The following is a 22677-nucleotide window of genomic DNA, read 5'->3' as shown; positions in this document are numbered from 1 at the left end:
CCGGTAAGGGTTTCCTACTTGTGTTCTGCGCGTACCTCTACGGGCAACTCCAGTGACTCTTCCGGAACAAGTTTTGAGCATGCTCAAGGCCTTGTCATACCGTATCTGGGGAAGTTTTGCGGCTTGACTTGCGGGGAAACAAATTTGCTACCCGGAGCTCTCCGCAGTTGGCCCGAACTTGACAGTACCTAGCACTTATCTCGTCCTTAGTTGCCCGAAGGTGCGCACGCTAGTCCAATTTTCCCGCAGCAAAGTTTTTAGCATGACCAAAACTATTTCCGGATGAGTCGCGAGGATTGCCCGAAGAGTTCCACGCAGAACACCCGTAGGACAAGGGCCGTAGCCGCCGCAATTCACAGGCATTTGACCCACTTGAAGTAGGTAAGTTGCCCGCTGATCTATGCCTATGTGAAGGGAGTGCGTGCCATTTGTGGGCTCATTCTCTTCTTTGTCCTCTGTCCTCTGTGGCGTCGAGGACTACCTGGTCCCTTTCGGATAGGACTTCATCCGCCGAATGGACTTCAGCAGCAATTTGATGCATTTGCTGTTAATCTTCCGGGCTTTGTGGCTGTCCATCCACTGGACGTTCTCTGCCCTTGTGCACTTTCCGTCTACGGGGCATCTTCACTTCTTGAAAGCTAGTTGACAAATGATTGTTTGCCCATCCACTCGAACCAGCCTATTGTTCAGGCTAGCACTCACCTCGCAGGCGACTAGTACGCAGATAACACGCAGTTGAGGCGCAGGTACTTCGCAGAGCCTGTATGTCGCCCGTAACTGACATAAAAGAAGCTATCACGTGACACCCACGCGCCTAACATGCAGTTCAACGGAATACACGCGTTTATCATGTAATACCCACGCCAAACTCGCCCTAAACCTTGTCCGGCCGCAAAAATTATTCTGCGTGCTGAAAAATCCCCATACGCAATAAGCCCGCTTAGCTGGTGTGACAGGGCCTTTTTTGGCAGCGGGTAAATAGAGCCAGCGTGCGCACCTCCGGGTAACTACTTTTGAGATACATGCTAGGTAGGGTGGTACATCCTATTACCGGACGCTTTTTTTCGTGGCTTTGAATTCTGTACTCAGAGGATGAAATTTCGGCTAAAAATAACACTACAGGTACTTATTCACAGACTCCTGGAAATTACGAATTCAGCCAACTTATGTCAATTCTTCGTTCCAGTTTTTAGAAAATATGCTTCAAACGTTACCCCTCTTAAAATAGATGTTTTTTTGCGCGGTGCTAAATCGCATTGTATTACCGGACGTGATTTTCGTAATCGAGGTCTTTCGCACCTAGCAAGTTAGTCCTTGCACGAGAATCACAATTCATCCCCAAAATCACCGTACACATTCTCATCGAGTGGATGACAAAGAAAAAATCAGCAAATGAGGCTCAAATTTCGTATTTTACGGTAAAATGTCTGTCTCGAACATTTCGAACAGTTCACGCAATATAACCTTGTAAGAAAATCGACAACTGGTTATAGACTCTACTTCAGTTTACGTGCTTTGTCTATGGGAGTTGCACGCGCGGGTGATGAATTGCAGGCCCCTTTAGCGCACAACTATTCCGCATCATTCGCGTTTGAGGACGAATTTCCGATATCGATCAGTGAAATTTTGGTTCTATTGGAATCCTGTATGTGAGTGGGATTTCATAGAATTTCAGTCGTGAAATGTGATTCAAGTATGCATGAATATTATATACGAGGTGCGGGTCACTCAACTATAAATTTGAGGTAAAATGTGATTTTTTTCGTGTTTTCACATTTTTATGTGGTGTTTTTTTGCGATTTCGGTCCACACAAAGTTCTGTGAGGCTACTCTACGAAGTCTCGCGCGTACAGAATGTCATTAGTACGCAAACATGTGCGTGTCCGGTAATACCATGCGTCCGGTAATACCATGCTTGCCCCTAGTATACTTGGGTGACCCGCACCTCGTCATAGTTAATGTTTGCGCATATTTGAATCACATTTCGCCACTGAAATTCTTTGAAATCCAACTCACATACATGAAAAATGCTGAAAATTCCAGTGGAATCACAAGTTCACTGATCGATACCGAAAATTTGCAGCTATCGTCGTCAAACACGAATGATGCGAAAAAGTTGCGCGCTAAGGAAGGGGCCCGCAACTCGTCACCCGCGCTCCCATAGACAAAGCACGTAAAAGACGTGTGCGGGTGACCGTGATGCTCCCATAGACATACACGTAAAAGATGCGTGCGGGGACAGTGGTGATACCTATAACACGTATTCCGATTAAATTTCAGATTTTCGCGAAAAACTGTTCGGTTTTCACCACAATTTGCTTGGTTGTGGTAGCCCCGCCAAGTTTCAAGCGTGCTGAACACAGTCCCGGGCATAAATTATTGTTTAGTGCGCTTAAAACAATTTTAAGCGGGGTGACGGTATTCGGGCCCCTGACGAGGTGCGGGCACCTCACTATACTGTCATGTGCGGGTCATCTGCGGGGACCTCCGGATAGCAAAAATGTTCTTCGGAAGTCGCACGCAAGGCTGGTGTGACACTAGACAGAAAGATCCGTCTGTCCGGAGGACTCTTTTTATATTTTGCCATTAACGCTATCCTCCGTAGACAGACGGAAGGTTGCAGTACCCATTGCTGTGTGGATGTTCTTAACCACTGTCTCTATGGAAAATTGGGTGAGGTACCTCACCCTTCTCGATTGCGTCTAATTCACGGCCCTAGGTCAGCAAATTTAAGCTTGTATAGTGAAATTAGCTTTTTAAGAATACATTAAACTCACCAGATTAATGAATAATCCAAAATTTTAGTAGAATTTTCAACGTAAAACACAGCCTGTCGCGTCGTCACGTTCAAACTGCAGAAACATACAGTATGAATCTATTAGCCAATCACATGCCAGGTAGTTTAGGGTCTATACGTGTTTGTTTTACTAAAACACGTACCTCGCATGTGATTGGCTTACAGATTCAAAATCAGTTCGGGAAACCCACTCACAAGGGGGGCCCCTCCTTATAAGTAACCCGTCCCCCTTATAAGTAACCCCCGGGGCACCCCTTATAAGGAGTCTCCACGCTTTTTTGCAATGCAACGCGAAAATGAAAGGACTGCGGCAATTCGCTTGATTATGTCCATAAAGCTTCACAAGTTTCCTAGTTACTCACGAAATTTGAGCAAAATTGGTTTGAGGCATCATATCTAAAATAATGGATTTAAATGCGATGTCAAACGACCCATGCGAATGCTGAAATGCGAGCGATTACTGGCGTGTCGCCAGGCGCGGTGGCGCGGCAATGCTTGAGTGCAGACGTGGCGACTGAGTACGAAAGTCTCCGTACTCAGTCGCCACGTCTGCACTCAAGCATTGCCGCGCCGCCGCGCCTGGCGACACTCACGCCAGTAATCGCTCGCATTTCAGCATTCGCATGGGTAGTTTGACATCGCATTTAAATCCATGATTTTAGATATGATGCCTCAAACCGATTTTGCTCAAATTTCGTGAGTAACTAGGAAACTTGTGAAGCTTTATGGACATAATCAAGCGAATTGCCGCAGTCCTTTCATTTTCGCGTTGCATTGCAAAAAAGCGTGGAGACTCCTCATAAGGGGTGCCCCGGGGGTTAGGGCCTACTTATAAGGGGGACGGGGTTACTTATATAGGGGGACGGGTTACTTATAAGGAGGGGCCCCCCTTGTGAGTGGGTTTCCCGAACTGAAATGGCGACTTACAGCTTGCGAACGGCGATGTTGCGATATCGATAAAATGTCTGCGTTATAACCGAGTTTATGTGAGTATTTCAATTGCACAATTGAGAAATTTATCCCAAATATTGCTGCATATAATGTGTCATGTCATGTCAAACTTGTTTGAATGTAAAAAAGCTGTCTGAAATTTGGTTTATCGTAACGTTTGATCTGTGCGCGACTGCTCCACACAGGAGCCGCAATCATTGACTTTGGTCTGTATACGGAGGGGATCCGTGAAGCCAGACGCAGTCTCCGCGGAACATTCCCCGACGGACAGATACAGACCGATCTTTCGGTCAAGTGTGACACGGCCTTATAGTGTACGTTAGACGTGATCTGGTGACATCTTAACCGCAGCAGCGACCCCATACGGACGCTACTGTGTTACAGCGCCCCGCGACGGGGTTAGTGACATCTCTAAATCTTGAATCTTGAAATGATAATCCCTGTAGCAGCTCATCGAAGCTAAACTGGGATGGGCTGTGCGATGACGACGTTGGCCGACGGTGCTTGAAGTGCTATTATGCAGATTTAACTATTTACAATAAAATGTCATGTGCGTGCAAATAAAAATCAGGCTGCCAGGCTTACAGCATTTTGGACCCTACGGGAGGCTGCAACCTTCTGATAATTGGTAGGGCAGCCTTCCGGAAGGTGTCAACAGTAGGTGCAGTGACAGCGTTGCTTGGTAGGTGGTTCCAGATCCATACAGTACGTGGATAGAAGGAATATTTGTATGGGTCAATTGAGGCATCTGGTATCATGTATTTGAGCTGGTGGTCATGTCTGCCAATGTAAGGGGCTGGAAAGATGGAGGGCGGAAACTAGTCTAACTAACGTTATTATTGTAATAACACCTTGGTCCTTGTTAAGACAATAATAGAATCTACAACATGCAGAACCATCATGGCGTTCATGGTTTAATTCTCAGAAAGATGAGTGAGACTGCAGTCTGCACGCACCAGGCCTTGACCTTGTCCTTGCGAACAACGTACCGAAAGGGTATCCTAAATGAATTTTAATTAGATCTAGACTAGTCTAGACCTAAGTTTATTTAGAAATCTAACTAAATTTACACTTGCGGTCTTGAGTGCTCTCGCTGGCTCCCAGCTCCAATGACGATAAAAAGACTTGCTAGACGTCTAGATTTCTGCTGCTGCTTTTCTTCCTAAAGCATCACTTGCATATTTACGATGAAAAGAAAGCCGAAAAGATCCTTTTTAGTCTGGAATTCTGCAAGCAGCACATATGAATACTAGCTATCTAGCTACGTACTGATCCTCTTTAGGCTCGGATCCCCACTGAAAACAATCCGGGAATTTACACAGCAGCTGATTCGTTCACATACCAACTCTCACGACATAACGACCAATCATAACAATACTCTTTTCTCGCGGAAGGAGCTCTCGCTAGGTTGTGTCCATTTGTCTTGCAAGTGCGCTCAGCATTGCATGCATGTAACCTACGAAAGATGATAGAGCGCCGCACAGCCGTACGGGGCGCTGTATTAAAGATGATACAGCGCCGCTGGGGCGCTGCACGGCGCTCTATTATCTTTGGCTGTATCATCTTTGGGCATACCCAACGAACGTTCATTTCACGTTCACCGGAGAGGAAACCCTTACAAATGTGGACATTTCTCGACGTAAGTATCAGTGGATAGCGGATGATTACTGTTTTCCGGTTGTGTGTTATATGCATTTGTACGTAAGTTTCAATAAACTATCATATTTGAATTTAAAACGTCTGTTTAATTCGGGTTTATTGTTGGATCCTGTCGTGTCATGTCGCACTAAACATACATTGACACAACACAACCTAACGTTACACTCACAGTGTAGTTTCCTAGGCTAACTAGATTCTAGACACTGGTGTATAGTGTACACAGCCATGGACAGCCCAGCGTCTGGTCGGGCCAAGTTTAGGCTAGCTAGGGCCACCGAACTAAAACATAGTGGAATGCGTGTTCACCCAGGAAATACGCAGCCACCAAAACTTGCTACCACCGCCATTTTGTTAGGTCAATTTTTCCTTATATGGAGTGCGGGCTGTGTCTCCGAAGCGCAAGACCATTCATGTACAAACGTGCATTGTTACGTCATAATCACCAGCCACTGGACGGCGTACTCTTGCTTGCGCGCGTACCAGTGGCCCAGTCTGACCGCGCCTAAGCGTGCACTCCATATAAGGAAAAATTGACCGAACAAGATGGCGACGCAACACGGTCTCGTGTATGTTGGGAATAGGGACACGCATTCCACTAGGGTTTCTATATGTTTTAGTTCGGTGGCTCGGGCACGGTTGGCGTTACTGTATACTGCAGAATGCATGCAGACGCAGTTGTATCCTATTAACAGTAACACTATACACTAACACTAACAATTAGGCATAACGTTAGAAAACCTATAGAGGGTCTACAAATGATGCACAGGATAGAGTGCGTTAGTCATGTTAGTGGAGGCGTAAATTTATAGCGCACTCGAGGGTATTTAACGCTAGAGTAAAATATCCCGTTTGCGGCAGTTTAAGCATTGTTAAGGGTTTTTCCAACTTGTAAACAAATCAGGCAAATTATCCATTTCATATATCATAGACAAGATTATTCATTAACGAAATTGTTTTCATGAAAGAAATTTATCACTGACCAACGCAGTTTTCATGATTTACCAGGGCAAAACCTGGCACAATTTTTGCCGATTAAGGGCGATATGCGACGTAGTATTTCTGCTTGCGGCACGATGTACAATCCCTATGCAATACGCGCGTGCTCCGCGATCTTTAGCTGAACGCCTTCACATGTCTCGCGAACATTGCGTAAGCGCCAATTCCCATTGCGAAAGCACGTGAAAATAGCTGGCGCACATGCATTGGCCGCAAACAAGATCGCAATTCTGGCGGTGTTGTTGATGTCTTTCTCGTGTTTTTCTGAATTTTTTCGATGCTAACATCCACTTTCCAAACAAAAATGGCGGCCCACATCGGCTCGCGAAAGTTCTATTTTATGTGAGGATATGTTTTCAAAATCCATGAGCATCGGGAAAACGACAAAAAATCAAGTTTCTTGGACCATTATTTCTTAATTGTTATGTTAAGAAGTACCGAAAATTTTATTTTGGATGCGATATGTTGTCATTTAGGTGAGAAAATTTCACTTTCGTCAGAGATCGTGCCCATTTTATCGGTTGGTTTTTGTTGATTGTTAGTGTGTTAGTATATATGTAGTGTGCATGTAACAGTGCAATGCTGTGTTTAGCTGTATATTACCGTGTATGTTGTACCTGCCGCGAATGGCTGCACAGCCGCTTACTGACGCAGTTACTCTAGATCTACAATTGTGAAACATGCACGAGGCGAAGCCGAGTGCATGTCAGTCCGGGAAACCCGCTCATGAGGACCGCTCCCGCGTACGAGGACTGCCCCGCCTCATGAGGACCGCCCCCACGCCTCATGAGGCCTGGGGGGGAACGCCTCATGAAGCGGCCTCATCCGACTAGTCGGATCAGGCCGCTAGGTGCGGCAGTCTTGCATTGTGCGAACACGCTGGCGCCCATGTTTTGATGGGCGCTCTGCATCGGTTGATTAAAACTCGATTTTTGAAGAAAAAAAACAGACAGGATTTTTTCTTCTTTTCATCATGGATAGTGGACATGTGTGTGTAACAAAAAATCACCGTGCAAAGTTGCAACAATTTATACGTCAGATGTGAGATGAATAGAAGTGAATAGGGGGCCTCATGAGGCGTTTCCCCCCCCCCCCCCCCCCCCCCCCCGGGCCTCATGAGGCGTGGGGGCGGTCCTTATGAGCGGGTTTCCCGGACTGATGTTGCACTACATTGTAAATACCTGAGAGTGAGCTGCATCTCCACTAATGCCACGAAATAATCCTGTGCATCATTTGTTTTATAAAATGGGTTGAAAATTCGAAAACTAACAGCATTTTTCAGCGTTTTTCACGTACCTTTGTGGGTCAAGACATCCGAAGATGTTCGCCCCAAACATTTACGCACGTCGCACTCGGAAATCCCGCACATATGATGGGGGATTGGGTTTCCGGACACTTAAGTTCCCGCATGAAAACTTACTTATTTTACATAGAATATGCACCCTTTACCTTAAAGACTTGGTATAGACTCCTCATATAGGCCTACTAGACAACATACTCTGAAAACGGCGTGAGAATTAACCTGCTAAATTGTTGGATTTGCCCTTCAAAGTGACTCCATGTACGCCTCTGGTCCCACAACGCTTGGTCTACTGTACTGTACGTATATGAGTATACGTACGCCACACATGTTATGCACAAGGGAAGAAAGGCCGGCCGGCCGGCAGCCCGAACTAGAAGTTGTTTACAGGATTGACAGCTCTACAGCGCGTATGCATACGCATGCAATTCAAAGGAGCCGCCGCGCGCACAGACGATCGGCAATAGGATTTAACACACAGTGCAATGGGACTAGAATAACCAAAGCACACGTGACTCATTTCAGTGCTTCCTATTGGCTACATTCTTGAACCCATTTTATAATAGTATTTGACATGCACTGGACTATTACGTTACGCACTGCTAGCTGCTACAGTACATGCTACACAATCTCATACTTTATGTCCCCACCTCAAACTCACCACAGCAAAAAAGTACCCTATCCTCGCGACATGATTGATTGTGAGAAAGTAGTTCTGGCACGCACCACAATCTGCCACAGGGAGGAGGGGGGACCTAACAGTTAAAGTATGAGTATAATAAGAGCTATCAGGGTTAAATTTACTATAGCTATCAAGGTTGAATGCGCGGAACGCGCATCAGCTTGCTTTGTTGATGTGCTGGGGGGGGGGACCTAAAGTATGAGTATAGAGAGTTGAGGCTGTAGCTATCAAGGTTACTTAGCTATCAAGGTTAAATGCGCGGAACGCACATCAGCTTGCTTTGTTGATGTGACTGGGGGGTGGGGACCTAAAGTATGAGTATAATACAGTCCGGGAAACCCGCTCATCCGCTGATCCGAGCTGTCGGATCAGGCCGCTAGGTGCGGCAGTCTTGCATTGTGCGAACACGCTGGCGCCCGTGTTTTGATGGGCGCTCTGCATCGGTTGATTAAAACTCGATTTTTGAAAAAAAAACAGGATTTTTTCTTCTTTTCATCACGGATATTGGACATGTGTGTGTAACAAAAAATCACAGTGCAAAGTTGCGACAATTTATACGTCAGATGTGAGATGAATAAGAAGTGAATAGGGAGCCTCATGAGGCGGGGCAGTCCTCGTACGCGGGAGCGGTCCTCATGAGCGGGTTTCCCGGACTGTAATAAGAGAGTCGAGGTTGTAGCTATCGAGGTTACTTAGCTATCAATAGGGTGTCTGGTAGATTTTTGCAACTGGAGAAATACACGTCATTTCACACAAAAACATGTCCATGATGTCCATAGTTAACATAATACATAATGTGCAAAATTTCTCACCATAATCATAAATAACGGTGAAGTTATGAGCAAATAAAAACAGGGTATTTTTCATCCTCACGCTGTTATAACCTTGGCGAAAAAGTGGGTCGCGAGTGTAATGAAAATTCACTGTCAAGCGCACTCCAGTGGGCAGTGCTATTCACTGCGTTTATCACATTCAAAGCGCGCGTGTTTCTAAGGTTAAGCGCGCATCCTTGTCAACTACACCTACCCAGCTAGCTGCGAGGCCCGCTTCGATCCCGCGGCACGCACTTGCACTCGCACGCGCTGGTTTTCTCTGTGATGTCATAATATATATCGTGTATATGCATGCCAGCATGCAATACATGCATGGTACTGCATGCACTTAGGTTGAATACTAGCAGCTGGGCAAATACAACACGGAAAGTGAGCAACCGAGGTCACATACAGAAAAATATTCTTGGTCCGGAGGAATTTTTACTCATTTTTGACATTCACGGTTCTCTTCCATGAGAAAGGATTCCGTGAAGCTAGACGTACAGTGTGGTCTCCGCGGAACATATTTCTGGCCACAGACCGATTTGTACACGGGTTTACGAGACCGATGACCCAGTATGCAGTACGTATATAAATGTAGGTCTAACAGCGCGGCGGAGTAATAGCGCAAACAGTAGTCAGTGGTGCATGTGTCTACAGATTACGTGGAGACGCGCACATGTACTCATGTTACGTACCGGCGGTGCGCTGTTCAGTTTGATAGCTAAGCTCGACTCTCTTATTATACTCATACTTTAAGTCCCCCCCCCCCCCCCCCCCCCCCGCAATCGGTGGTGCGGTAATCAGCACGTATAATTCATAAACCCCGTTTTCCCCTCTTTTTCAATTCAAGCCGAACTAACTGTCTTCCTATCAGCTATTAGCTATCAAGCTGAATTTGTATTAGGAAGACGATTAGTGCGGCTTGAATTGAAAAACGGGGTTTATGAATATACGTGCTGATTACCGCACTACTATATATTACGGGGGGGGGGGGGGGGACCTAAAGTATGAGTATAATAAGAGAGTCAAGGCTGTAGCTATCGAGGTTTCTTAGCTATCAAGGTTAAATGCGCGTGCTTTGTTGATGTGACTGGGGGGTGGGGACATAAAGTATGAGTATAATAAGAGAGTTGACTTTAGCTATCAAGGTTAAATGCGCGGAACGCGCCATCGAGTTGTTGGTGCTACGCGATCAAAGGCCTAAAATCCCTAACTGACCCTGCAATGGCCGTTGCGTTTGTATGGCGATCAAGATGCGTTCTTTTAGGTGGCTGCGCGCTCATCCAGACCACGCGCTTTTGTTTGGCTTGCGCCCTACAAACGCGGGTTTCATTGTCCTTTGGTGGGGGGGGGGGGAGACCTAAAGTATGAGTATAATAAGTGAGACAAGGATAGCTATCAAGGTTAATAAGAGATTTAAAACAAATTAAGCCATCAAGCTAAATTAGTATTAGGAAGATGGTTAGTGCGGCTTGAACTGAAAGACAGGGGGAAATAATATGAAATACGTGCTGATTATGACTACAAAGAATTTACAAGGGTGGGACATACAGTATGAGTATAATAAGAGAGGCGAGGATATAGCTATCAAGGTTTAAAAATGATCGAGGGTCTCACAATTTTAAGAACGCAGTGATAAAAATGTAGTTCCGCGGATGAATATTACTATAGCGGAGGAATACGTTTGTGATGAGGACCAGCGACACTGTCTTATCTGAAATGGTAAGAAATTGTTACCTAGTTTGAGGTGGGGACATAAAGTATGAGAATGCCCTTCCAGTTTCACGTTACCACTCCCGCAGTGCCACTACGACTATATTTATAATAGATAAATTTACTGGTGACAGTAATTATTTGACCAAAAGATCGGTCTGTATCTAATCTGGTCATCGGGGAATGTTCCGCGGAGACTGCATCTGAACTCTGGCTTCACGGATCCCCTCCTTAACAGACCAAAGTCAATGATTCCGGCTCCTGTGTGGAGCAGTCACGCACAGATCAAACGTTACGATAAACCAAATTTCAGACAGCTTTTTTACATTCAAACAAGTTTGACATGGCATGACAGTAAAGACACATTATGCAGCAATATTTGGGGTAAATTTCTCACATTGTGCAATCGAAATACTCACACACAGTAACTAACGCCCGGGTTAGGTTATAACACAGAAATTTTATCAATACCTCAATCCTGGAACAGTCTCCCTACAAATGTCCAATCAGCAGTTAACACAGCTCAATTTAAAAAACTGTTGAAAACTTATTTGTTCCAGAAGTAAGGCCTCCACTGCTAGTGATCTGACAAGTGTAAAGTCATTGTTTATTTGTTTTGCTTTGTACTTTCTCTGTTTTGTTTTGTAAATACTGTTGATTTTTTTCTTTGTATTTTGTTACAATTGTTGAAGCGCTTTGTGTCTGTTTAGAAAAAGCGCTATATAAATATTGGTTATTATTATTATTATTATTATTATTAATATCGCAACATCACCATTCGCTAGCTGTAGCCTGTAGTGTAAGTCGCCATTTTGAATCTGTAAGCCAATCACATGCGAGGTACTTGTTTTAGTAAAAAAACACGTAGAAACTACCTCGCATGTGATTGGCTAACGGATTCATACTGGTTTGTTTCTACAGTTTGAACGTGACAACTCAACGGGCTGGTTGATGTGTGTTTTACGTTAAAAATTCTACCAAAATGTTGGATTATTCATTAATCTGGTGAGTGTAGTGCATTCTTGAAATGTTGATTTTGCTATACAAGCTTAAAGGGATAGTACAGTTTTGGTGGAGATGAGAATTGGGTTTTTAACTTTTTGCGAGATACCAAGAAAACACTTATAATATAGTACAGAACATACCATTTTAAGAGGAATTCAAAGTTTATTTGACGAAGATCGGGTTTGGAATGACTGAAACATCAAAAAACAAAGTAAAACAAAGCGATCGTAGTAAAGTGTGGGTCCCACACTTTATTAGAATCGCTCTTTTTTGATATCTCAGCCATTTCAAAACCAATTTTCATCAAATAAACGTTGAATTCCTCATAGAATTACATGCTCTTTCACATTTTATAAGAGGTTTCTCATTATCTCACCAAAAAATGTTAGAAACCTGAAATTAGGTCTCAACCAAAACTGTACGATCCCTTTAAATTTGCTGACCTAGGGCCGTGAATTAGACGCAATCGAGAAGGGTGAGGTACCTCACCCAATTTTCCATAGAGACAGTGGTTAAGAACATCCACACAGCGATGGGTACTAATACCTTCCGTCTGTCTACGGAGGAGAGTGATAACGTCAAAAATAAAAAAGACTCCGGAGGACAGACAGATCTTTCTGTCTAAGTAATTATGAGTCCTCAGCATGAAACATTGTAAAAATTTAAACAGCTTGTCAGTGTTTCTGTTTAATAAACAGAAGGAAGGGGAGGATTTTTTTTTTCTTTCTTTCTTTTTAAAGGTTTTATGGCTCTCCTCAGGGTCAGGCCTAAGTATCATCATAGTCACCTGCACGCATCTTTTACGTGCTTGTGTATGGGAGCTTCACGGTCACCCGCAGACGTCTTTTACGTGCTTTGTCTATGGGAGCGCAAGTGGCGAGTTGCGGGCCCCTTCCTTAGCGCGCAACTTTTTCGTATCGTTCGCGCTTTGAGGACAATAGCTGCAAATTTCCGGTATCGAACAGTGAATTTGTGGTTCCATTGGAATCTTCAGCATTTTTCCAGTTTGTAAATGGGATTTCGTAAAATTTCAGTGACGAAATGTGATTCAAATATGCATAAACATTAACTATGGCGAGGTGCGGGTCACCCAAGTATACTCGGTAGGGGATGCCGTGTTGACCAGTGTATCTGGTCCTCGGGGATATGTTCCCCGGAGACTGCGTCTGGCTTCACGATGTCTCTGGAGGAGAGTGATGACGTCAAAAAAATTAAAAGACTCCTTCGGACAGACGGATCTTTCTGTCTAATGCTGGGAAGCCAGACGTAGTCTCCGCAGAACATTTTCCCGACGACCAGTAAGCCGCAGTAGATACAAAGAACGATCTTACGGTGTTTAAAAACAGCTCGGCCTTCATAACATGCATGTACCATGCCCATGGCCAACTGCGACCAGCAGCCCCATACGCATAGCGTAATGGGGCTGCGGACTGTAGCATTCAGGATCATGACAGGGTGGTATCGCGGATAAATATCAACTTAAAATCGAAAAATTTCTTCAATTTGAAGACATACCAGTGAAGTGGAAGTATTGACAACAGGCTTCGGGCAACGTTTGGTTCTGCCATTAGTCCCTTTCTGTTCGAATTGATGACTTAATGTGACTCGGTCGAGAGGAACCTGGGAGAGCTACGTTGTACACTGAATTGACGGCCAGTGCATGCGCACACAGACATCTTATCCAGTCAATGGATTTGAAATTTGTGCGCATGTGATGTGTGCGCATGCTACAACCACATGCATGTGGCTGGATGGTGGAAACACACACATGTAGTTGTATTCTCATTTTCTTTTTTCGTTGCTTGTATGGTCTTGTCACATGTAAACATCTCAACAATATGCCAATACAAACCATCTGTGAGACAAATAGTATAGAAAGGGCAAGTCTTTGCATGTAAATAGTAAAAACAAATTATTACACAAAGGCCAAGACAGCCTAAACTTCACATATAATCTGTTTACTACAGATTAATACAAATACCTACCTGAAATGTTTTGTTTGGAAAAGGCACATGATCTGCTGGCCTGAATAAGGTCAGTGTAACTGCTAACTGTTAAGCAGTATGATGGGGTACAAAGAAAATTGAATTGTGCTGCATGGTGTTAAATATGTTTTGCCATCTGTGTGAGCCAGAACCTAAAGCTACATGGACTTTAAATGTAGTTGCTGTTAAAGCTTAAAGTAGAATGATTGCAAATATTATACTGTGTGTGTGTAGAGTGAATGAATGCAGCAATATCAGTGGAGCTTATGTATACAAAAGACAAGTGAAGTTGAGGTAAACTGGACAATCTGTTCAAAAGTACTGCATGTTTAAGGTGTAAGTTCTGTCGCTGAATGATAATACTACATTACAGTGTGTAAAGTCACTGCAAAACAATGATACTATAAAGAAAATATAAAGAGAATTCCACAGAATTTTACTTTAAATTATGAGAACACATTCCCTTGATCTATTTATCAACTACAGATTACTCTATAAGGCGGCTAATATCCCCCCCCCCTTTCTGAAAGAGGTACATGTAATTCAAGTGCCCTTATTGTGCTACAAAAATGAAAATATGGTGGATTTTTATTTTGTGTATATGAAGGGTTATATTATTCTCCCTTCTCTTTGAAAGAGGTACTGTACATGTACACTGTATGTTGTGCTCTTTCATTATGTTACAGAAATGAAAATATGTTGAATTCTCTTAATATTTCTTATGTCGGTGTGCAGCGATGAATGACAATAACTCTAATTTTGTCAATGTCTGCTTTAATCACTGATCTTTGGCTGCAGGAACCATCAGATACAATGGTAATGACGGTGTTCTGAAAGAGAGTGCACATTCGTCACTTGAGATTTAAAGGAGGAGATACCATGGGGAAAAAGAAGGATCGAGCAGTGCCTGGAATGGGAAAGAGGCGGACTGTCCTACAAATAGATGGTGGTTCATCTATGAGTAGTAAGAAAGGTGAGAGTGGGATGAGATTATCATACCCTGAATCTGGCATGTAGTCACAAGTTCCACAAAGTGGATTGTGATTATGTTCATAGAGAAGGGAAAAAACATCTCTCTGTAAATATTTCAATGTGGTCACAAAGCAATTCATCAGCCATCATGCAATCAACCACAAATGGAACTTCATGAATCTTACGGTATAGGACATTTCTAAAATGCTGACTTCATCTCCATAGTCGAATGTATTGACTTTGGAGGGCAGAGCTATTGGGGATTCATGATGGCTGAAAGGTTTAGTTGAAGTAAATCTTATGTTGTCTCCATTATGCCTGTGTTATCCCCTTTGGAAAGATAAATGTTCAAAAGTATTACCGGTATAAGGTAAACGGTATACACTTACTGGTTAATCCTGCAGAACTTATCTTAGGATACATGTATGTAATTGACTGGTTCTTGCTTATGATTCAGTCATTTGGAAAGGATAGTGCCAATTTTGTATCTGCTTCAGATATTTTGTGTCAAAAATGACAGAAATAGAAGCAGGAAATGAAATTGAATTAATTCTTACTTTTCTTCTGCCATCATGATACATTTTACTCTTTATTCTGCATTTTACCTACCCAGGTAGTTGCTTCTTGCTCAGGCTTTATGATTGCAATCAGTCTATTCTCCCTTACCATATATGTGTTCAGGTTATGGCCAGAATTCAGGAGGAAATGCACTAAGAGGTTTGATGGCCAACTATGGAGACAGTGATGATGAGCAGGAGGCTGCCCCACCACAGTATGTTGACTTCCGCCAGGTGGAGGCAGGAGAACCAGAAAGAAAGCCCAAGACAGAGATGGATGCCAAGCTTGCTGACTTCATGGCTGTGAGTCTGTGTGCTCTTTTAAGATCAAAACAAACAAATGAACACAGGCACCTGTTCTACAATAATCAGTAATAAGGAAGCACATTTTTCCTCTTTGCCAGTCCATTTTCTTTGAAGCAATGGTTGTACAGGTAAACCAAACCTGTCTTAGCGACCACCTGTCTATAGCGGCCACCTGCCATATATGACCACTGAAAATAATTCCCTCCAAGAGAAAAAAAAAAGCATGTTAAAGAACCTGTCTATAGCGGCCACCTGTCTATAATAGCTACTTTTTACGTCTCCCTTGGGTGGCTGCTTCTAGGCGTTTTCACATCAGCCCGATAAAAATCCAAGCTCGAGATATTTTTCGCGATTGCGAATTAGAGTGCTATTTCATTTCTTATTCACATCAGCCCGAAGAGAATTAGCCCGCATTTTTTCGAGCTAATTCGACAGCTGAGTATGTGCAAACGGCATTAGTAATGTGTGTACCCTCTCAAAAATTCCTCATGATTTGTGTGCAGTTTGCCTCGATCGATCGGGTCACACACGCTAGGCATGATGGGATGCATCGCGCTAATTTCTCAAGTCGTTTTCACATTATCAAATAGTGCGCTACTATCCCGCTATTTCAGAAATTTCCCGAGTTGGACTCTAGAAATTTTCTTGATCAGAGCGATACAATTAGCGCGCTAAATTGTGTTCACATTATCAAATAGCGCGCTATTTCGTGATTGGGTTAATTTCCCAAGTCAGAAAATAGTGCGCTATTTCGAAACATCGGGCTGATGTGAAAACACCTATAGACAACTTTGACTGTATGTACCAAGAATTATTTCAAAGATCTCTTTTATAGTGCAAATCAAACTGTCGACTCAGGATTACAGATACCCAAGGTATTGTATGCTCAATTTATGAGCATGACTTGACATTCACATTTCACACAGCTGAAAAAAAAATCTGCAAAAGTAATGATGTGAATTATGTCTGGGAGTAGGTCATGGTTTTTTGCTGTATTCAAAGTGGATGTAATAATTTGAATGCATGCAGATAAGGAATTCCATCTTTCATTATCAGACATATCTGCATACATATTTACTCTTGCAAATTACGGTAGATATGACAAGAAGTCTAAAGTAGATGTTTTCAGCCGGGCAGACTTCAGAAAAATCATAGTTCAATTTGACTTTTCAGCTTACATGAGCTAAAGACCCTAAATGGTCACATCCATGTGAAATTCAAAGATATATTCCAGATCCAGAAGTGGTACAACCAAGTCATTTCATTACCCTTGTATATGAAGAACATTGTTCGTGACAGGGGCACTCTTGACTTAATGGAGCATCCATGAGAAAACAATTTTGGGAGGGGCACAGTGATTACAATTAGAATATGAATGTTCTCCCTTTAAATGTTTGATCACATTAAGATATAATTTAGTTAGAATAATTGGTAAAAATAGGAGTTTGGTCATATTGTATGCACCCTCCTTTAATTCTGTACCATGTTGTAGGTCTTATTTTGATGAAACCCTCTCCATTCTGTTCATCTGATTTTGATTTACTGACTGTATACATTGAAACCAAATTGAACAGGATGTACATTTGCTCTTCTAGGGTTGTTAGGGAATGCAGAATCATTCTAAAGGTTCATTGTATTAAACCCCGGAAGGACTTTGAGGCAGGACTGCTTAGAACCAAAACAATACTAGTTTTTGATACTGGTATTTCAGTTTGACTGTTCTATAAGTTCTTCTCAATTTATTACTGGAAAATCATTTTCTTGAAATGCACAGGAGATTGATGCCATGGACACTGCTTCCAACAGTCCAAACCAGGATGTCAGAGAAGGCAAGCCCCTGGAGGAGGAAGCCATTGATGGCAAACCAGTTGACTCCAAGGAGACAGTGAGTGTGTCTGAGGGACCAGAGGTAGGAGCAGGAGACTCTGCCCACGTAGAATCAAGTCTGATACCTAACACCGAGCTCACAGGTGGGTTGCTGGAAAGATGAAATCCTTGCCATAAGATTGGCAATTGATAAGTGTTCTAAGTGCAATCAGATAAATTATTGTACTTGTAGATAGTATGTGGTTGCTTTTTTCAATATATAAACAGCATGAGTCATAGTGATAGTGTGAGACCTCCTCCCCTGATGTATTTAATGAGTGTTCTGCTTATAATAGTTCTCGGTGTGTCCTTTCATCTCTCCCTACCTCAACAGCTGTTGGTGAATGGCAAGAACTGCTCGATGAAAACACTAACTGCGTGTACTACTGGAACATGTACACTAATGAAGTGACATGGGAGATGCCCGATGCTTTCAGACTACAGCTACAGCAGCAGCAGCAATCAGCTGGTGCCATCTCTACCCCCATGACAGAAGACAAAACTACAGCAGAAATTGATGGGACAGAGATTGCACTGCAACCGTCAACAGATGGAGATGTGGCTGCCGATTCCATGAATGGAGATATTGATGGAATTGAAATCCCAAATGGAAAATTGGAGGATAATGCTGTGCAGGAATGGGCCCTTGAACCTGAGGCTGTGAAAGAGGAGATGGAAAAACTGCCAGTATATGGAGCAGCAAAAGTGAGGTACACATTGGACCCTGTGCCAGATGAGCTAGCAGATATTGTCAAGGATGATCTTAGGGATGAAAGTGAGGACAACCAGGTTGAGGAGGAGAAAACAAAAAAGGTGGATGCAGCCCCAGGTTCAAAGGACTCAAAACTAAGCTACCTCTCTGCTTTTTCAAAGAGTGAAACCTTGCCAGGGTCCATTAGCCAAGCGGAGCTTAAGACTGAGACTCAATCAGATGATGAAAAAGGAAATGGAGAGGGTGAGGATGAGGATGAAGAGTCTGATGATGGAAGATATGATCTGTGCCTTGAGCCAGTCCAGCCAGCCAAGGAAGTCAAGAAGGAAATCAAAAAAGAGATGAAGAAGGAGAGCAGTGAACCCTACTCAGTTGACATGTTTGCAGACGACATGGATGACATTGACAAACAACTTGAGATGGCCTTAGAAAAGAAAAAGGTATGTCACGATGAAAACTTCATGTGCTGTGCCTGTGATTAAGTCATTAATTCAGAGTGAGGATATCATAGAATATCAGCGTAATGGCAGAAGACAGCCTAAATTTAGTGCTGGGCTCCTGTGAACTTCTGTGAAAGGAACCTAGCACACATTAACTTATACCTTTGAAACAGGCTGCAAACATATGAAAATTTACAAGTTGCTAAAAGCAGACAGGAAAAATGTGGATATGTCATCTGCAAGCTGCAAAAGGCAAGTAGAGTAAAGAATGCTAAGACTATAAACCTGCCACTAGTCCTTTAATACTAGGTGGTGTTGCACCGCCCCCAAATAATGTGATAATGATTATCATCATATTTTGCATTGAAGCACCAAAAATTGTGTGATATAGCATGATCACGATCATAATCTGAATCCTACTCTGAAGCAAGATTTTTTCATCCGAACTTGTTATTTCTCTCAATTCGTGGAAGTCAAGCACCACATATAAGAACAGCACAATAATTTCTTGACTTGCGTTAATTTCTCAAACATGCAGCAATTCTCACACGCATTGCTTGCCCTCTTGATATGTACTCATGCATGACTTTCAAATTACTTCTCAAAATTTTCAAAAAATTGACATTATTAATGTCAGCTTTTCCAAGACCTACCATGGACATTAGAATTGTGTGCTAGAGTCTTAGAGAATTCAAATTTTTCAATGATTTTTTGTTGAGATACTACAAGATTTTGAGCAAAATCGGTACCCCTAACAAGAAAAACAAGAGAGTGTACTAGGACAGGTCATGTTGTGTGAAGATTGCTTATGGTTAGGAGCTTCACACTAAAGGTTTGCTAACTGCAAGTTCTGTTCACATTGTCCCTAATGTTTAAAGTGAGAGGCCTTTGAGGCACTGCCATCATAAAACTAATACAAGTGCACTTCAAGTTAGGGCACCTTCATTTGAACCTAACTGTAGCTCTGTAGGCTGGATACAAATATAATCAGTGAAGACATATTGAAAAAAAAAATGTGAAAGAGATGTGCCACTTTCATAAATTTGCAGTGTTTTGAACTGTAGTAGCTTGATTGTACTGCTTGAAGTTGTAATAAGGTAGATCTTTACTAATGAATTTATTGGTGTCATGAATTTAACAGTACTTGTATCAGGCTAACACTTGCCTTGACAGAATGACTGAATACTTAGCCAGCACATGTTTTGTCATCTTTTTCCCTATGTATTGCAGGCTGAACTGAAAAAACTTGAAGATGCTGAAAGTAAGAAATCCCCAGAAGGAGAAGACAAGGAGAAGGGAAAGAAGAGGAAATCTGACACAGCTGATATGTCCAGTATCTATGGTATGTTTACTGGTAGTTGATGCCTTATATTATTCAGTCACAATATTTGAGGCCTCAGAAAGATATTAGATGGCATGAGATTGTATAATTTTGCACAATTTTCCTATTCACAGCTCTTGCATCACCAATTTGACAGTAATAATTGCTAATAAAATCACTTCCAAGTGGATTAATATGTAAGTGCCAGATTAATTTTTAAGGAAATAATAATGGACTGGCCATGTTAAGTACAAAGCAAAGAAATAGTGCTATGCAGTACAGGTCATGTTCCTGTGACTGCTCAGCTGTTTTTAACAGCTCACATAGAATGCAGTATCCTGATATAAACCAAAACTCTGATAGTCATTACTCAGAGTACTAGTTGCAGCTATGATGATAATACTGTTCTTTTTTTTTTTCTTTCTTTTTTTTTTTTTTTTGGGGGGGGGGGGGAGGGGGGAATCCTTTCTCCTACAAGTACATACAGTTTTAGAGCTTACCAGAAAATGATGTACAAGAGATGTCCCTTTGTGTCATTTGTACTTTAGATGAGAGTGGAGGAGTAGACCTCTCACGCTTTAAAAGGAAGCGGCTGGAGAACCTTGCAGGGCGGCAAAAGTCATCTGGGAGACATGAGATTGGGACCCAGTGTAACCTGGATGATGAGATCAGTCCAGAGGACAAGGAAAAAATCAAACAGAAACAAAAAGCCAAAGAGGAAGCAGAACAGAAGGTAAGCACATCATCAACCTCCATTATTAGGGAGCTTTAGATTTTAGACGCGCGGACGTTCAAAGGGAAAAAAACATGTTCTGAGCGTGCGCAGAAGCGCGGGTCAAGTTGACACACGCTTCTGCGCACGCTCAGAACATGTTTTTTTCCCTCTGAACGTCCGCGCGTCTAAAATCTAAAGCTCCCTATTGATGGCATGAACTCTTTGATGGAGAATGGCAGTCTGTAAAGAAAATTGTATCACATCAACTTTTTCCATTACTGTAATGTGCAGTGCATCTGTGTTACATCGTCACATTATTTTCACATGTGAAGTTTGTGATGCCAAGTTGCAATTGCAACTTGTGTGGTTAAAAGGGTAAATCCGAATTGTTTACCTGTCAGGAAGCATTGCATGTTTTATGAATGCAGTGGGACAAGCAGTAGGTGAGTGGATGCTTGTTGTTTGAAGATATAGATATTAAAAAAACAAACACTATAGTCTTTAAAGCAGGGCTCGAAATTAGCGGTTGCCCAGGTGCCAATGGCAACCTAAAATGCCAGCGGGCAACCAAAAATATTAGCAATATAATCTAATGAAGTCTTCTTTATGACTTAACAAGTCATCAATGATATGCTGCCAACAAAAATGATTTCACAAGTCCAGTGTTTTGGAACAGAAGTAAAAAATGCTTGCCCGAATGGGGCTAGCAAAAATTTCGAAGCCACCTTTTTTCCCTGTATTTTCCCTCCAACAAACCAATGAAATCACGCATAGGCAAGCCTAAAACTAACGACTGTCTAGAGATGTCACGATTTCAACAACTGTCGAGCACTTACGCAATGCAACACCGACACTCATATAGAAGAAAGTCCATTTATATTCCAATACACAACATGTGTCTCGCTGAATAACTGGTAATGTGTGGTGACAAAGCCGAGTATTTCGGCAGTAAAAGTAGTGGCAACAGAAGAAACTGTCTGCCATTTTCTGCTCGCGGTAAGCTGCCATTGCAGCAGGTGAGTCGAGTTGTGACTTGCTGTGCGTGCTCCACATGTGCAGAGCACAGTGCATGATTCAGATAAAAATAGAACAAATCAATTATGCGCAGTCAAGAGTGAACACCAAGTTTACCCAGAAACAAGAAAAATCCCACGATGCCAAGGTGCCACACTGGGGAATGGGGAGGGGTGGAGAGAGAGAGACCATTCAAAAGAAGAATCCGCGCGTACTGGCGCATTCTTGGAGGTCATGAACAGTCTGGGGTCTTGGAGATGAACAGGAGAAGAATGTTTAATTAGAGATACAATTGTAGCTCAAGTCGAAGACCGAGGATTACAAATGTAATGATTCTTTTATTTCTTTCATTTAACATGCCTTCACGTTTAGAAGTGGTTGAGCTCCTTAAAATCACTCTCCTGCGATTTTTGAGGAGCTTAATGTAGGTGTTAGAATGTCAAATTTTTCATGAATGTGTAATTACGTGTGATACAATACCTATTGATTTAATTATCTGTAAAACACAAATTAGACTACCAGTGACAATAAAAAAAGACTTGTATTTGTTTTGTGCAGAGATTTTTTTGTCTTTATCCTGACTAGTTCATATAAAATTTCTGATGTTGTTACTGCAGCATCGACAGCCTAAAATAAATTACTGAAAGATTGTCTAATGCATTTGAAATATCAAATTTAGAGGATGCATATCTATGTGGATGATCATTGGATGTGGATGATGATCATCCACATTGATTTGTACCCTCTAAATTTGACATTTCAAATGAATATGATAGGCAATGTTTCAGTAAATTCTGAAGCTTTGTGAATCATGAAATTTTTGGCAACCATCCATTTGAACTTCAGGCATGAAAAGCTCCTAAGATTCAGC

General features: G+C 42.4%; 2 protein-coding genes across 2 annotated transcripts in view; one reads left to right on the top strand and one right to left on the bottom strand.

Moving 5' to 3' along the window:
- LOC139731024 (chaperone Ric-8A-like) overlaps window positions 1-4997 on the bottom strand; it is a 37779-nt gene extending 32782 nt beyond the window's left edge. The window contains exon 1 of the mRNA XM_071641906.1: window positions 4819-4997. The gene's annotated coding sequence lies outside the window, so the exon portion shown is untranslated. The remainder of the gene's footprint in view (window positions 1-4818) is intronic.
- A 311-nt stretch (window positions 4998-5308) lies between these two features.
- LOC139731023 (formin-binding protein 4-like) overlaps window positions 5309-22677 on the top strand; it is a 42389-nt gene continuing 25020 nt past the window's right edge. The window contains exons 1-7 of the mRNA XM_071641905.1: window positions 5309-5387; window positions 14702-14876; window positions 15557-15735; window positions 17513-17708; window positions 17939-18756; window positions 19987-20098; window positions 20626-20810. Coding sequence (XP_071498006.1) covers window positions 14783-14876; window positions 15557-15735; window positions 17513-17708; window positions 17939-18756; window positions 19987-20098; window positions 20626-20810 — 1584 coding nt within the window. The 5' untranslated portion in view covers window positions 5309-5387; window positions 14702-14782. The remainder of the gene's footprint in view (window positions 5388-14701; window positions 14877-15556; window positions 15736-17512; window positions 17709-17938; window positions 18757-19986; window positions 20099-20625; window positions 20811-22677) is intronic.

The sequence above is a fragment of the Diadema antillarum genome, unplaced genomic scaffold (genome assembly GCF_040938485.1).
Source record: "Diadema antillarum isolate AM-2024a unplaced genomic scaffold, OU_Dant_1.0 seq00000348_RagTag, whole genome shotgun sequence".
In the NCBI taxonomy this organism is placed as follows: Eukaryota; Metazoa; Echinodermata; class Echinoidea; order Diadematoida; family Diadematidae; genus Diadema; species Diadema antillarum.
The sequence above is the reverse complement of the archived record's forward strand: the minus strand, read 5'-3'. Positions and strand labels throughout refer to the sequence as shown.